Here is a 17,335-nt window from a genome sequence, read left to right as displayed (position 1 = left end):
CAAAGAATAACAAGAGTGTAAAGGTGACAATAGGGGTGCTATTTCATGTCCGCAGGGCACTAATAATGGTAAAAAAAAACATATTTGGAAAGTCATAAACACTTTTTCTAAGCTCTAACTAATATTCCATTTATTAATATTGAATCCTATTTTGAGGAAATTCACATATAGTGGTCGGGTCTGGAACCAATTAACCCTCGATGAACGACTGTACTTCAATGCGAATGCACTTATGCATTCAAAAAAGACAAAGTGTAAGTACGGAAGTGCGCCAACTTGGCCACAATGAAGATTAGGTCTATTGTCTCACTTGTTATTGCACATCCAGCAGCATTTTTTTTTGTCTTATTGTCTGTAAAATGGAGTGTTTGCATGCACAAATGCTGAAATGATTTGTTTCTAATTGCAGTAGAATTGCTTCCCTTGCAACATTGTCTCACTGTGACACTTTAAGTCTTGCGCAGGCACTTTTTGGAATGAGTCTCTTCTTAGATACAAAGCGTATGCTAATGCAGCACTGTTTCATTATCTTGGCAATAATACGTTTTATAGACAGGGTGCTGCCGAGCTGGTTAAGAAGAGGCTATAAGCTGGTTTTCTTATGAACATACGTTACTTGTGTGATGAGCTGCTTGTGCTTCAGATAATTATAACGTTGAAGCGGAGTAGCAATCACAGAAAAAGTGTCGCCTCTTAATGTAAGTAAACAAAAACATATTAGCGTCACAAGTCATTGTGTTTGCGTGTTTGTGATGTTGCTGCAATGCCTCCGGGCTGTCTCTTCCTTGACGTCTAGCTTTTGTTGTCTGTCATCATTGAGAGCGATGACGGTCTGAGGTGTTTTATGTTGTGAGACAAGCGTTGTAATGCCAGCCTCTTTGTTCTGCTTCACTTATTGCAAAGTTGAGTCACCACATTGTATGACAGTCTGCTCAGAGAGCTATGGATAGAAACCGTATAGATAAATATAGATAGATTCCATCGCTGGCGGTGGTCCTTCACTGTGTCACCAAAAGCAATATTTCTTCTACCATTATGTTACGGGGTACATTACATTACATTACATTACAGGTGGCTACGCTGCGCATGTGTGTGTGTTTGTGCCACCCCACCCTAAAGACAACAGTTAAGCAAAAGAAAAATCAAAACACACTTGAGGAGATGATGCTTGGGATGCTCACTAAAGTAAACACTCAGGAATCTTATGAGACTGTGCCACTTAGTTTTTTCTCTCCATCAAGTGCTCATTCAAAGGTTTGAGGTTACAGACTGAGTTTGTTTCACACGTGGAAGAGCTTCTTCTCTAGTATTAAGAAAATAAAACAGAATTTGAAATGCAGACGCAGGACACTTCAAGGATTTCTCATCACTAATTAACACAAATTGCATAGCCTAAACATATTTATTTTCTCACGGCAAAAGTTAGTGATTTCATGATTGTCTTTGATGTAATAGTGATGGAGGTTGTTAATAAATAAAACAAATGGGCTTCGGTTTCTGAACTTGCTCCCATAAATTAATTAAAAACATAATTTTTGTCCGGGAAAAACAAGACTTGCTCGAGAGCTAGTTACAGCGTTACTCGCTGCATTATTGCCGGTGCATGGCAAGAATGCACTAAGGAAGAATAACACTGCTCATAGACTTTTCACAGTTCAGTATGTCTCCCAAGCGGCACCAAAGGAAAGGAAAGCCATCACCATGAAAATGAAAATAACAACAATAATAATAATAATAATAATGATAATAATAATAATAATGGATAGATTTACCTATAGTGGCTGCTCTTTTGCTCTCAACCACCATTAAGGATTTTTAAAAAATTATGCTAGCGGGGTCATGGATTCCGTGTGCTGTTACAAGGAGATCTGGGAGGGGAAGAGGTTATGCTTCCAGACTAGCCTGGGGCAATATTTTAAGAAGGTAGAAAGGGCCTGCAAGACAATCACACAGATACAAGTAAGGAGTTGTTCTCTTTTTGTTTCTGTTTCGTTTAAGTGTTGCATATAATCTTTTCATTACTGTATTTTTTACTGTCATTCATGTGTTCTGTGTACAGTGTGACTTAGGAGTTAATTTAGGTATAAATTGCGACTTATTCTAAAACTCCACTTGCGTCGCAGTCTTTGAACAGAACTCGTTCCGAATCAGAGGACCTCTACCACCTATACTTTGTTGATGAGCTGGGCAGTTTGAGGCTGTAATGGTTTGAATGGAAAATGAAAATTTGAAAAAAACAACCTGATATGAATAATAATAAAAAGTATAAATTAGGTGCATAATAATGTGATGATGTTCTTCAGCATTCGCACAATGCATGGAGCCTTCAGGTTGTAGCAATGCCACTTGAGGCTCAGTTCCAGTGTGAAGAGGAAGAGTTTGGTGATGGAGCAGCACAGCCTGTTGAATCCTCAGCTGAACAGCAAAAAGCCTCACACAGTTTGGTATAAATCAAACAATGCACGTAACCTAAAAGCTTCAGCACCAAAGACACTACATTTCACACCAGCTCTTCTCTATGAACCTGATAGCCTGATGAGAGAGGTGTCGTTCGGCTCATTACAGTGATTTTAACCGCCTCCTCGCTGGAAAATATGTCTGCTTCCAGCACTCAGGCTGACAAAACTTCCACCCACCTTCATTCCGGCAAACAACAATGCTGTTGTGAGTCGCTTGTGGCCCGTGTGGGAGTGAGGGAAGCACTACCGTGGTGAACGTGGGAGACGCTTTGACTGTGGGGAAATCAAATGAAAAGGCCTGTTTGTGAATGTACATGCACAAGCGTGTGTGTTTGTGTGTGTGTGTGTGTGTGTGTGTGTGTGCACGTGTGCGCTTGTGCGTGTGTGTGTATGTGTATGCACGGGCAAGCAATGGCGTAAGACTGCATGTGAAAGCTGAGCCAGAGATGATGGCAGCAGCATGGAGCTGAACCAAATGTGTCACCACCGTATGCCCGCTGGAATTCACTGACAGCAGAGGCCTGCTTTACACTCAACACGTTGACTCAGTGTAGACTTTGCGCGTGCGCGCGCGTGCGTGTGTGTATATGTGTGTGTTTGCAACGTCTATTTCGGAGCATGCTGGCGTTACTGGCAGCACACTTTCATGCTTGGAGGGACAGCTAAGTCATGAAGCCACAGCTGTGATCATGTGGATGAAAGGTAAACATAAAATAAGATGTTAACGTCCTACATCCTGTCAGGGTTTATTAGCGGTCTTGGCAAGGCAGCATGTCTGCAGAGTGACGTGTCTTGGACAGACGTTAGTCTGCATGCTGGATAGCAGTCTGAGTCCAACTTATGTCGTGTCTGTGCCTCAAAGGTTCTACTCGGTTCAAGTCCAAAACATCTTAGGATGGTTCTGCTGTGATTATATATTTAGCACAGCAGTAGTAAGTAGTCTTTCTATTGATGGGCCACGCAACCTTTAAAATCTGATGTGTTTTTCCGAGTTTTACAGCTTTTGGGGGAGGAGTGGGGAGACGCACGCACGCACGCATGCATCATAGCTGACTGTATTGCAATCCCTCCTCCAATGTGTAATGCAATCATCCCAGTTAGATACAGAGAGCAGAGGAGAAATTGTAAACGTGCAACCATGTAGGTACAGAAATAAATAAGAAAAGGCAATTTAGTTTAATGAAAGAACAATATATAGACTTGTTCTTTAGGAAAGGTATCTTTAAATGACTTCTGTTGTGATATGGCGCTGTATAAAAAATACAATTAACATGATCCTCTTGGGGGATAGGGAGGTGGTAGGAGGTTATAGGTGGTATAACGCTGGGAGAAACAGTGGATGATGTTACTAAACTACTCAAATCAAATGTCCTCTAAGATATACACTTTAGACTTCTAGCAACATTTAGGGCAGTCACACAAAGCAAGAATGATAACAGAGTTGCTACCGTATTACATACCTTGCTGCATAACAACATCAAAAAATAAGTTTTTGTTGAAGAAGGACATTCCCCAAATCAGTATGTTTATAACTGATTGGATTCATTTGACTTTGTTTTTAATTCAAGTTCAAAGTCTAGCAGTGCAGTGTTTCCGGGCCAACCCCTCCTGCATACGGTACCTCCAGCCCCTCAAGAAAGTCAAGCGCAGCGCGGAGATTGTTTTTGCCGGCATTTATCTGTTTGTCTGTTTGTGTTCAAAATAACTTAAAAAGCTCTGAATGGATTCGGATTACATTTTCAGGAATTGTCGGAAATGGGACATGGAAGAACTGATTACATTTTCGGGGTGATCCGGATCACAGTCTGGATGCAGGAATTTTTGACAGGATTCTTTAACATTGCGAGACAGTAAATATGTGCATACAACGCCACGAAAAATGGTCAGAGCACTTGAGAGAAAAAAAAATACAGGACAAGTTTCTAACAGGTTTTACAAAACATCAAAGACTGATCCAAAAAATATAGGATTATTATTTTGGTGTGAATCACAATATGGGTGGAACTCTGGCGCTTGGCAGATGTCTGCGCTCTCAAAGTGCTTCTCTAGTTTTCATCTGAATTTTAGTTTCTCTATTGTGCCATATTACAACAGAAGCACTTTAAGGATACAGTACCTTTCATGTTAAACTGGTCTGCACTGGTGTTTTTTTAAACAAACGAAGCAACCTTATTTATCTTACTTGCATGACAGCATGTGATCACAGTTACACAGTGACTTACAGTTGCTTTCTATAATGAAAGTTGGTGAAATGTAACCTTGGAGGAGCGATTGCAATACAGTCGGCATCGCTGCATGCACATGTTTGTATCTGTATATTGATGATCACCCCCCCACGGCCTCAAATGTAACTGTGGAGGAGTGATCACATGACAGTTGACTATGCTGCGTGCCTGCATGTATTCGTTTGTGCCTGACCCCCTAAAGCTGTAAACCTTGGGGAAACACTATAGTGCTGTTCCCTCCTGCTGCTCCCTCCCTGAGTATATTTTCATTTCTACTGTAGTTGCACTCCATAAAAATACATGCATACTGATGTACACATAGATACACAAACAGGAATGGGAATGACCTTGTCGTGCTTCCCCAGCGTGCCCACTGCACGCCAACCCGCCTCGCTGCACTTCAAACACATTTCATCTGGAAAAGCCTTTATATAGACATGACTTTTGACTCGGAGAACACCCACTCAACAGATCAGATAGAAACGCCCATGTCTACTGTACATCTGGTCACATAGTAATAGACAAAGGCGAACACACACACACACACACACACATTCTGAATCACACTGATGAAAACAGAGCTTCAGATCACACACGAATCAGATTATCATCTGTCCCAGGTTCCTTTTGATTATTGCAATATAGTTTTATCCTGTGCAATTAGTAGTGTGGTGATTTTTACCCTTGTACTAAAATACATTTTGGCACCCTTACTTTTGGGAACCAACTGTGTCACGGTGTTATTTATCCAGCTGATATACACACAAGACATGTCAAGTCAATTTATTTATTATTTTATTTATTATTACATCAGGCCTTTATACTTTCCAAATAGACAGCTGGGCATAAAGTTCCTGTTTGTGTGTCTTCAGTTGTTCCTGATGCTGCATCATCAGGAGGTAAATGTGCTAGCAGTGTCACAGCTCATTGAGTGCCTTGGAGGTGGAAAAGCGCTATACAAGTGAAAGACCATTTACCATTCAGTCAACCAAAGCACTGTGCCGTGACTGACCTTTGAAATGTACAACAACTTAAAGTAGCGTGAAATTCCCATACAAATTGACAATTCAACAAATTTAGAAACCGGGTAATCGGCGTGTTTTGTTCCGGTCGTCATGGCTACAAGGACAAACAGTAAGGTCAAAGATGTGCCTATGACACAGCAGGTGCAGCTCTGCGTGTCAAGGGCAGCTCATGTGTTGAGCATGCGTGTGTTTGCATGCCGGGGCGTGGCTAGTTTGTGTCACACACAAATTATGCTGTGTTTATGTAACCCCAAACATTTACCTCCTGACCTTGGTAAATGCCATCTGAACTGGGGACAGAAGGTCAAACACGACAAGTGGGAGAGATTGTCCAGAAAGAGGACGGCTTGGACTAATTCCTGGTGTCATGGTTAATTCTGTGTCTCTAATGGAATACTTCCATCAATACACTTCAATAGCTATACAATGTACACTGACTACTTAGTACCTCATTGCGCAAAATGTGACAGTTTTGACAGAATTTTGCCATTACTATTGCGCACTTACCAGGAATGACAATATAGCAATATTTGCACCCATTAAGTGGAGCATTTTCACCAACATTTGGAACGCCCGATAAAATATTTTTCAGCTTTTATTTTGGTAGTCGCTCTCCATCTGCGATGTAGCCACGAAGGCAATTACTGAGTGTGCAGCAGTACGCACTCACCATTTTGACATCCAGGTAATGACGGCGCACTGCATTTTGCAGTACTTCTCAGTGTGAACGCACTTATGCACTGAAAAGACTACGTACGGTATAAGTACAGAAGTCTGCCCATTGAGACGGCTTCAGAGGCTAAAAGACTTGGTTAGTCGTCCTTTGCCACATTGTAGTTCCAATTTCGCAGCTTCACTCTATCATGGTTTTTTCAAATGTATTAATAAATCATGGCTGTTACATGGTTGAATACGGCCTATTATTGGTCAAAAAATATGAGTGTTTAAGCAAATGTTACATATTTTTGGCCTAAATTAAGCATTTTCAAGTGAATTAAAATACAAACACAAGACATTCAGAAATTAAAAGGCACGTTATGTAGTATTCCACACTGGTCGGACAGTTTCCCAAATCGAATACTTCCGCCAATATTTACTGGCTTTTCTTCTTCTTTCGTTTAAACTGAATTGCAATCACTCGAGGTACCATTCAGTGTTGTGTCAGCCACTCACTACTCAGAGTGAATCTATGAGCCATGGGGGCCCCGGTCTGTTCCATCCAGTATTTTGTGCTGACTCCACACAGGCTACACACTGACTAGGTCGGGTGGGGTGAGAGGGCGGGGGGCCTGCCAACCATTCTACTGCAGACCCATCCAACTGACCATAGCAGGTGTAACAATGGAGAGTGTTGCCTGGTTTTTGTGCTGTTTGTGAGCTTTACTCACTTTGTCTTTTGTCTCTCTTACCTCAGCCATAACCAGAGGACCACCACCTTTCGCCATCCTGTCACTGGGCGTGCTTCTCCTGATAACGTGGATTATTTCCTGCAGGAACAGTGAGTGATGTTTTTGCTCTTCTACAACCTGCTGCCATAAGAAAACATTCATTCTGCAACAAATATATCTTAATATCTTTCACCGCTCATTACAGCGTCACCTTATCAGACTCAAAGAAAAAAGTCAGGCTTGTTTTTTCTGATGTTTTTTCTCACCACAAATAGGTTTTGGACCCTGAAAATAAAATAGTATAGACCGGTGGTGTCCAAAGTGCGGCTCAGGGCCCTATTTTCTTTTGGCTTGTTCTGAAAATGTAATGAATTGATTATTAACTATATATTATTATTGGTGCTGTCAGACAATTACAGTTTTAATCAGATTAATCACAGGTTTTGTGTGGATTAATCACAATTAAATATTAAATTTTAATCTATATGATCAGGATTCAAGAAAGAAGGGACAATATATGCACTTAATGTGTTTATTAAACACCTTCAACATTATTTTAATTTAGACAAACATATTTATTATAATGTTATTATTGTTGTTTATTATTATTATATTAAATTTATATATTGTTAACATTTATCAACATTAATGTGGACCTGTTACCTCGATGATATTCATAGGTCTGCAGTTTGTTACAATTCACATGGTGATTGTGTCAGTCCGAGGTAAACTTATTGAGGCCCCAACGTTCCGTGAGGGTTGTTTTGTCTCAAGCTGTGCGACCTGTTAGCCAAAGTGCTAGCAGAATGCCCAACTAACGTATGCTTTGTGTTAACGTGATATTGTAAGCTGGAAGTGCTTCAGTGAAAAAAAAACTAATTCCTGCGGCATGTGCATAATACTTTATGTTGGTTGACTATTCCGTCATGGTTTTTTCTGGACTCGAGGTTCCCATCGAGAGCGCAAATGTGCTGTACAGCGTCTTCCATATTGAGTTGTTTCTGTATGCACGTCTGTGACAAACTAGACGAAATGCGTTGCCAGAGACGTTTCAGGTATTTTGAGTGATTCTGCACTGCAGATGGGTTAATTGCAATCTGATTAACCCATTGACTGCCAGCCATGTTCAGAGCAGAGAGCTCCATCCTGCCAGAGTTGTTGGGCATTTTTGCTGAACTTTCAAGACCCACAGAATATTGAGTTTTAGGACTACATAAACATTGAAATTATCTAAAGAATCTTTAGACTCTCTTCTTTCATCAGGAAAAATAAATTGTTTCTAGCCTTTTTGGGTCTTTAGATATTGGCGGTAGAACATAGGGTAGTTTCAACAAAAACACCTGATTTTGACCAAAAAACAGAGAAAACAAGTTTTTTTCTACAGAGAAGCAAATTCAAGCAGAGTGACGGCAGCGTCTGCTGGATGTGGGGATGAATCCCTGCTGCTGACCGATCCCGACGGCACTAGCTTGTTGCTTCGGCTGCCATTGTCAACTGCATTTGTGTCTACGTCACCTACGTCACACATGTCTACTAAAGGCAGATCCACCGCCAGAACTCTGTGACAGTGTTAGCTGCCTGTATTTTTGTTTCCGCTCGATTTCTGCATGTGTTTCCCCATTTTCCTCTCTCAACCCACAGTCCGTCTTCTTCATAGACAATCTGTAGCTGCCGGTTGGAAGAAAATACAATTGTTGCCCCCTACTGGGACAGAAGTACATTGCCTACAAGTCAGAAATTCACACACAAGATGAATAAGAGTTTGATCTGCAGCTCCCTCGAAAAAAAGCAACAGAAATCAATAGACGTCTTTGGCATTGAAAGAGTTAATAATGAACAATAATGGATTGTGTATTAATGCATCAATGGTCCCTGACAGGCTGGGAGTTCTATAGAAAACTGCTGAAAGCAAAACAAAAATCATACCAAGAAATATCTTCCTTATGCATCACCTTCTCTTTGACAGCATCTTACCTTTTTGCATATTTGCTGCAAATGTCAGCATTTCAAGATTGCTTCTGTATTGTTTTGTGTGGCTTTTATTTCACTGCAGGTGTTTTTAAATCCTAAATGAAGAGGCAAAGTCGGAAATGTTTAGTGGTCAAGGACGGTCAGTTCTGCTGAAGTGTGCTCATTACTTCCAATCAGTTTAAAGCACCCTTGCTGTTTGAACTCGCTTGAAAATACCGTCTAAAGCAGGGGTGCCCATTAGGTCGATCGCGATCATAGTGTGAGTAGATCGCATGTGTCAGCGACGTCCTAAACGCCACTTTGTATGTGTTGTATGACATCAGTTGGCTGACATTAGGCTCCCCTCCTGGCGGCTCAAGTGACACACTGAAATGAAACGCTCATTGTTATTGTACCGATTATGGATAAACTAACTCAGCAGTAAGATGCCGATAGTTAACACATGAAGTATATGTATAATGAACGCTATATATCTACAGTATTTTGAGTGCCATACTACTCAGGTTATGTATTCAACTATTGAGGAATTATGTGTACAGTCGTCCCTCATTTATCGGGGTTAATTGGTTATCGACCCGACTGTGATAAGTGAATTTACGCGAAATGGGATTCAATAGAAATACTTGTATAATATTGTCATAGTTAGAGCGTGAAAACCTGTTTATGGCCTTATAAATACGTTTGTTTTTTGTTTTTTTACCATTATTAGAGCCCTGTAGGCATGAAATAACACCCCATAGTAACCTTTACACTTGTATTACCTAAGATGGTAGCCATGAAACGCGATCGTAAGACTCTCACCTTAACATTGGGAAAGTTCCTTCTTGTTGTAGTATCTCGAACATGATGTGGGTCGATCGCATTGCATTAAAAAAGAAAGCTCGTCAGTCTATCACCCATCCTCACTAAGACGTTTGTCACTTGATTAGCACTACCACTATCTTTGTTTACACCTCATTGCACAACTCTCAACGACCCCCACTTCAAGCATCGCAAGCTACCGAGCTAACTAGTTAGCCTCCATTTCATTTATTTTAAACTTAAGGGTTTGAAACTTAATCGGTAAGAAGGACAAAGTAAGATGCAAAAAAATTTACCACTTCCACATGGAATGAGAGAACTTTTTTTCCGGACTCAGCATTCATGGCTGACTCCATGCAAGTTAAAGTAATATAATGTAATGTAATGTGTCATCAATGTAACATTACTGACCAGTGTAGAATAGTACATATGACTTGTCTTTCAATATATTTTTTTTTACTAATAATACCACGAAACGGCGCTAATTTATTCATTACTTAATTAATTACTGGCCAGGGATGCCGTAGGGGAAAAGTAAGGACAATTCCAAGGTCCCTTGACTGCCAAGGGGCCCAAAAATAAGTTATTACTAATAAAATTAATTAATAATGGGGGAGGCAATATGATTTTTTTTTCCTGTTTGCACCCCTGTTTCTGGCTGTATGATATGAAAAAAGGAACCATAAAATCACCTTAATTTAGACAAAAACATTTTAATTACTTAAAGACAACATATATTACTCTGAAACTTTCAGAGGATGAGATGCCTTCTTTTAGGAGACTTGGGCAAACCGGGTGTCTTCCACTGCTGAGAAATGCTGCTCATCAATTATTTTTCTGGTTATTAGCTTAGCTAACTGACTGTCACACACATGTGAGCAAGTGTTAGCCACATGGCTGCGTTAGCTGCCTTGACCATGAGCCTCCAATACTCACCATACTCCGTCAAGTGTTGTTCTTCAAATGCCGTATTAAAGCTTTTTAATGTGCTAACCCCGCCAGGTATTTTTGTGGCATGTGTTGACAGTTAGGTTCCAAACGGCAGACATTATTGTTTTGATTTTGAAGGAAGTGGGAGGACGACACTGCCGAAGACTTTAGTTATGTCAAGACACAACACTGCACGAAAGGGTTGCTGCGAGCTACAATAGTGCTAGCCACAGGTGATTGGCTTTTGTGATCGGCGTTGCTGGCGTTTTATCTGCATTTTTTTACGGAAATCGTCCGATACTGATTGGTGGCCGATCGATGGGAGCATCCTTGACATAAATACTATATTTTTAAATATACTTGTGCTACATGCTAGCTGCTCATAGTGTTTGACTGTCAACAATGCTTTAGCATCTGAAAAGGAGGTCAAAAATGTAACTAAAATTAATCTTACACAAAGTGGACTTTTACATGTAATGAATTTACTGTTACAATTCAACAGGAACAGGAAGAAGCAGCGCATATTTAATCCTACCTCTTCATGTCTCAGCAATTACTGTTTTTTTTTTGGTTTGTTCTTGTTCTTCTACAGTATTTAACATGTACCAACCAGGAGTAGAAAAATATAAAGTGGATGGCAGATAATACCTTATTGAAGAATAAGATAAGTGATGGATTTTGGATAAATTACATCAGACACTTGTTTGTTCACATTCTCCTTTACTGTTGTTTTGTAGTGATGCAGTGTGCTGCGTACTAATACTGTGGTACCTTGGTTTTCATTATTAATGTGTTCCGAAAGTCGGACAAAAAACGAAACGTATGGAAGCAGATATAATGTAAATTCAATGAATCAGTTTCAGACACCCAAAAATATGAACAAAAAATAGATTTTATAGAGAGTAATTATTTTTTTATAGATTATAGATTAACATCTAGAGAACAAAGTTAAATAATTATAAATGAGAAAAGCATGGACCTTCTTCTTGTTGATGCGCACCTTTTCCCACCTTATTTTTACATCAAAGCTGCACTTGCTGTCTTTGGGCCCCATAGTGTATGTTTTAGCAGACACACTGAATTTAAAAAAAAAAAAGCACAGACAGTGAGTCAGTAACACAGAGGGTGCTTTGTTTGGGCATTCGATTTTGCGGAACGATACAGTACAGGCCACTGTTTAGACTGTATTAATGATAGACCAAATGAACCTCATTGGACGTATACAGTACAGAGCAAATGTACTAGTTTGTTACAATATTGTACAAAAACTAAGACAGTATACGAACATTTTTTTGGTGAAAAAACGAAAACCGAGGTTTAACTGTAGTTACTGATGAAAGTAGAAATGAGCCACTGGTTGAAAGGAGACAAGGAACTGTACTAATGGGAACTTTGACCTCAGCTCCCCTCAAACATCTTGGGTTGGATCGCTCTTGTTCAGTTCTTGCTGTGACACAGAGCAATAATATCCACAGTTTTGATGACAAGATTGTACAGAATGTTTCCTTGAAATGAAATTGAAGTGTAGGACGAAAGTGTACGAATGATGTTTACTCCCTTCCTACCATCAATGGCTGGCTTGGTTGCTGTTATTACCTCCTCCTCCTCCTCACCTCATTTAGACGCTTCACTCCATCTGTGTGACGAGGGAGCAGGTTAGATTGTTCCCTCACTCTCCCCTGATGGATCTGTCTTATTAGCGGTGGCGTGGGCGTGAAGCGGGCACGTCCAAGCCGCTCTGGTAATGTGACGGTGAAAGCAGCACCTTTTGTGCCACCTGTGAAAATAGATTCTCGTTTTATACGTTGTTTAGAAGCAGAACGCACACGTCACAGGAGACAACGTGCTGTCACTGACAGCAAAGACGTGATAATGACCTGCAGCAATCGTTCACTTTTAAACTGTGCCATTCAGTCAAAATCTTTACTCCAATATTTGTATATATTCTCAGTGTCTTTGCTTTACTTCTTGTAATTTATTTTTTTGATTTACTTTATTATTATGTTTTATTAAAAATGTATTTCTATTTTGTTACTCTGATTAAATGTTTGCTTTTATTTTATCCTTATTTTCCTTAACACTGCACAAGCTACTGTGTAAATATACTGTCATATTTTTAAACTCCTATTTGCTTATTGACATTTATTTTTTTCAACACCCTCCTTTCTTTTCTTACATTTTATCATTTAAATGCTCACTAGGTATGTCTGAAACAAATAAGCCTGGCTACACCATTAAAAATTAGTCTTCACGAAGTATTAATGCTTTGTTTTGATTGACAGACCACCTGAGTGTTGGCTGGTTGGAGCGAGGGGTTTGAAACTCCAACCACCCGGTTATTGCACCGCTCCTCTTTCCTCAGCCACTGCTGTCTAATTTGTTTTATTTCATTTGTGATGTTGCTCCCCCCTTCACTGACCCTTCGTGAACTTCACCCTGAAGTTCTGCTCATGTGGAACCTGCAGTCCATGTTTCTAGTGGTGAGGCGGGTATTTTTGATAGATATTCTCTCCTCCTTCCAACGTTTAGTCTGCACTTGCGGATTCTTTTGCTTTTCTTAGTTCACGTCAAATCTGACAGCTCACATGCTGCTAAAGCTGAGACCTTGACAGCAGTGTGTTTGTGTGGTGTGCGTGCGTGCGTGTGTGTGTGTGAGTGAGAGAATGCTGGCGTCGGATCGGTTATCATGGAGTGAAGAAGTGGCTTAAGTGTCAGGACTTTACAGCTTGGAGAACACATTATGTCTTATTTTGGAAGCAGCATGGACAGAATAACTTCCTGTCTGGCTCTCTATCAGTGTGCCTCTCACCTGTGTGTGTGTGTGTGTGTGTGTGTGTGCGCACACGTGTATGTGTGTTTCAAGTTAAATGAATGAGAAAGAGCTGTTGCTAATATGTTGTAGTATAATGCAACACCATAGCAATGTAAAAACACTGTCTCAACTGGGGCACTTTGGGACATACACTTACTGTAGTCTTTTGAGCGGTGAAACACCGGAAAGTTTGTTTGTACTTCACCTCAAAAGATGCAGACCCAACCTCCTGCAGCAACTGCTTGACGTCGATATTTGCAAGCGTCTTATAATGGCGGTAACTTCATTGTGCTCAATGAATACATGACTCTTGCAGGTAGGATTAACTAGCAAACACAGTTGTGGTGTGTCACTGATCAATCAATTATCAGTTATCGTTTTCTGCTTGAATTGTGTGGAATGTATGCGCTTGAAATCTTTAGCACGTTCACTGTGCTCTGTATTGCTGCCGGTTTTGCTGTGATAACTTTGACCATTTTTGTGAATTTTATTTCATACTTTTGAATTCACAGTATATTATTGAATTATTTAAATGACTGTTCTATTCAACTTGCATGTCACTAAAATCCGTAAAAATGAAAGGCATTGTTTTTGGCCAAAAATGGAATGTTGAATGTTTTCCTTTTTTTGGGTACCCGTTTGGGCACCGTTTCAAAAGTACCGATTTGGCACAGATATCAGATATGTAAACAATATCTAACCCGAGTGCAGACTATACTTATTGAAGTGTACTACTTGCTGATCTGAAAATGAATAACTATCTACACTGAGATGTATTACAGTATATCTTGGATTGGATGTCATTATATTATGTAGGTGTACCTAATAAAGTGTGCAGTGGGTGTACGCACAGACAGGAAGCCGAAATGGAATAATCTTGACAAAGGAAATGGGCAGTAAAGGAAGTGTGAATGGAACTAAAAAGTCCTCCAAGTGTAGAAATGTCAGCTGTTGCTGTGTGGGCAGCTGCTGCCACTTCCTGAGAGAAGTAGCTTTGGATTTTACAATTTTGAAGCAGTAAACTGTAATTTATTTATTTACTTTTGGGTGAACGGCATCCAGCAAGCGTGATGCCTGCCTCTTGCCTCACTTCAAAGTCTTCCATGCATTCCTTACATGGCATGCTTAATTTTCTTCACGCTGACATTCTCATCATAGTGAATTTCAATGACTTTTCAATCTCTGTGAACTTTTAAGATGCCAGCCAGGCACAGTGGCACAGAAGACGCTGAAAGTCTAAAATATTCATTGTTGATGTTGGTGATAAGGTTATCACTTTTTGGAAAAAAACAGCCTCTGTAGGTATTCTGAAGTGTCATAGTGCAAAACTAATAGAATCAGTGATAATAGTATGAATTGGTAAATTTTAGGAATGCACCGATTACAATTTTCTGGCTAATCACCGATGTGCCGATTCTGAATTTTGCCAATACCGATTTTTAACAAAAATAAGACACAGCCTTACTGCTTTGATTGTGAGTTGGCTTACTTCATGTAATTTCCTGTCTATATTCTATCTTCCTCTTCTTCTTTTTACTACCCCTTGTTGACGCTCACCTTGTGTAAGGCAAAAATGACAGAATGTGTCAAGTGTTATAGATAAAAAAAAAGCAGGAATAATGTCATTCATGTTGTCACTTTCACTGTGGCTTAAATGGATTCATTTTAAATCTACAAGTTTGACCTTTCTGAGGTGTGCCTGCAGTTCTGTGACTTTTTGATATGGACGTGTGGGTCAGTGCACTCATTCCTCCTGGTCAAGTTGCTGATTTCCACAGTGACGGCGTTTAGGAGTGATAATAAGTTAATGAGCAGGATTTACTGGAGCAAGGAATGCATTTATATCACTAGTGTTTGTAATCAGGCAGATTTACATGTCCTCAAAGTTGTCCACTATAAAACATCCACAGTGGTTGCCTGTCTTGTTTGTAATGCCAGCTGCTGTATGGCAACCTCTCGTCGCCATTTAAGATTAGATTGTGTGAAGTGATTTGAAATCCTCGCTATGCCACCTCTCACTTCCTTTGGGATTGTTGTTCCAGGTCAAAGTTTATACCAGCAAATGTTTGTCTTCCCCAGATGTTGTAAAGTGTCAACGTTTCCATGGACACAACAATTTACTCAGATTACAGATTACTTCTACTTTCACATATAGCCACAGTGGCAAAAAAAGGGTTTATCCGCACAGTCGCTCGCATTCAGATGAGGGACGCTTGCTGCTGATTATTCCTCTTGAAGCACTCGCTTACATAACACTGTCTGCACATTCTCCTGCTGCTGGGAATTGGCGCCATCCATGGACGCGCTTGCTTTTTGCTCAGTTCGTCACGTATGCTAACAGGTCAAGATAAATGAGGACGCTGACGAAAATGACAAATGACAAATTTGTGGGGGCAGAGAAGCGGCATACATATAAAAATGAAAGGCTGTGGTGGCCACTTTGATAGCGTGCATATATTAATAATTAAACACGTTAACGCCAATCCAATATGTATCAATATTTGATAGGCAATTAAGCTTTGGGTATAGGTGACCTCAGGGCATTGAATTGATCGGTCAGGTTGTCTTAGAAGATGTTTCTCCTCTCATCCAAGCAGGCTTCATTAGTTCATGCTCAACAGCTACAGTAGGGTGGGACTCCAGTCTGCATAGGATGTTCAGCTCTAGCTCTAGACCAGAGCTGTCCTTAAAGCTGTCCTGAGCTTAAAGAGGTTTCTATGTACTTTTATGTAAATATGCTGTGGGCCAATAAAAACAAGCTGCGGGCTGCAAATGGCCCCCGGTACACTTTGGACACCGCTGGTAAGCTAGCCTGGGAGCCTCAGCTAATTGTACTACAATCTCCAAAAAAAGTGATTTTTTTTTTTCAACAGCATTTTTTTCTCTCATTTTGTGTCAAAATCAAAAATGATCTTGTGTTGTGTGTGTGCAGGCAGCAGGGTTCACGCATGATGTCCCAACCTGGAGGTGAGCAGCACTCCAGCACGACTGTCAGCGAGGCTTCCACCACCATCACCACTTCCTCCACTGTGGACAACACCTCCATGGCCAAGGTAAATGAGACCACAAAGTAGGGCAGCCCTGCCTAAAAGCCATTAGGTCCGTTGGTTCTTATTAGTTGTAGTTTTTTATCTAACGTATAACCGCAACATCTGCGTGGACACACATGCTGTGCACACACACAAACACACACACAAACACACATGCATAAAGTGGGGAAAATAAGTATTTTTATTTTGTCACATTCTCCCAGGCCTTGTGTGAATCATTCAGGTGTTGTTTGTCAAATGTTCAGTCGGGTCTGTACATGTTTCTTCTTGAGCAGGGGAACCCTGCAGGATCTCAATCCATTACAGTAAAGTGTGTTACTAATGCTTTTCTTGCTGACTCCCTTGACATCATTAACCAGCTCCTCCGTTGTAATTAGGGGCTGGTCCCTCACCTTTCGCACAGACGTCCTTATCTCACCAGGTGAAATCTTTCATGGAGCTCCAGAGCGAGGACGATTGACCGTTGTCTTGTATTTCTTCCATTTATGAATTAGTGCACCAGTAGTAGTCTCTTTCTCACCAAACTTATTGCTGATGGTCTTGTAGTCTATTCCAGTCTTGTGCAGGTCTACAATCTTGACCCTGAGGTCCTTTGACAACTCTTTGATCTTGCCCAAGGTGGTGGAGAGGTTTACATGGAAGAGACTGTTTCTTTGTCAGGTGTCTTTTATCCA

The 17,335-nt window shown here is 40.4% G+C and overlaps 1 protein-coding gene across 4 annotated transcripts in view; it reads left to right on the top strand.

The window, feature by feature from the left end:
• Positions 1–17,335, top strand: part of LOC129181598 (pleckstrin homology domain-containing family A member 7-like) — a 126,698-nt gene that overhangs the window by 52,329 nt on the left and 57,034 nt on the right. For all 4 annotated transcript variants that reach the window (XM_054776996.1, XM_054776997.1, XM_054776999.1 and 1 more), the window contains exons 5-6: positions 7,124–7,207; positions 16,544–16,664. In XM_054776996.1, the coding sequence (XP_054632971.1) occupies positions 7,124–7,207; positions 16,544–16,664 (205 nt within the window). The remainder of the gene's footprint in view (positions 1–7,123; positions 7,208–16,543; positions 16,665–17,335) is intronic.

Source organism: Dunckerocampus dactyliophorus, chromosome 5 (assembly GCF_027744805.1).
Source record: "Dunckerocampus dactyliophorus isolate RoL2022-P2 chromosome 5, RoL_Ddac_1.1, whole genome shotgun sequence".
Lineage (NCBI taxonomy): Eukaryota > Metazoa > Chordata > Actinopteri > Syngnathiformes > Syngnathidae > Dunckerocampus > Dunckerocampus dactyliophorus.
The sequence above is the reverse complement of the archived record's forward strand: the minus strand, read 5'-3'. Positions and strand labels throughout refer to the sequence as shown.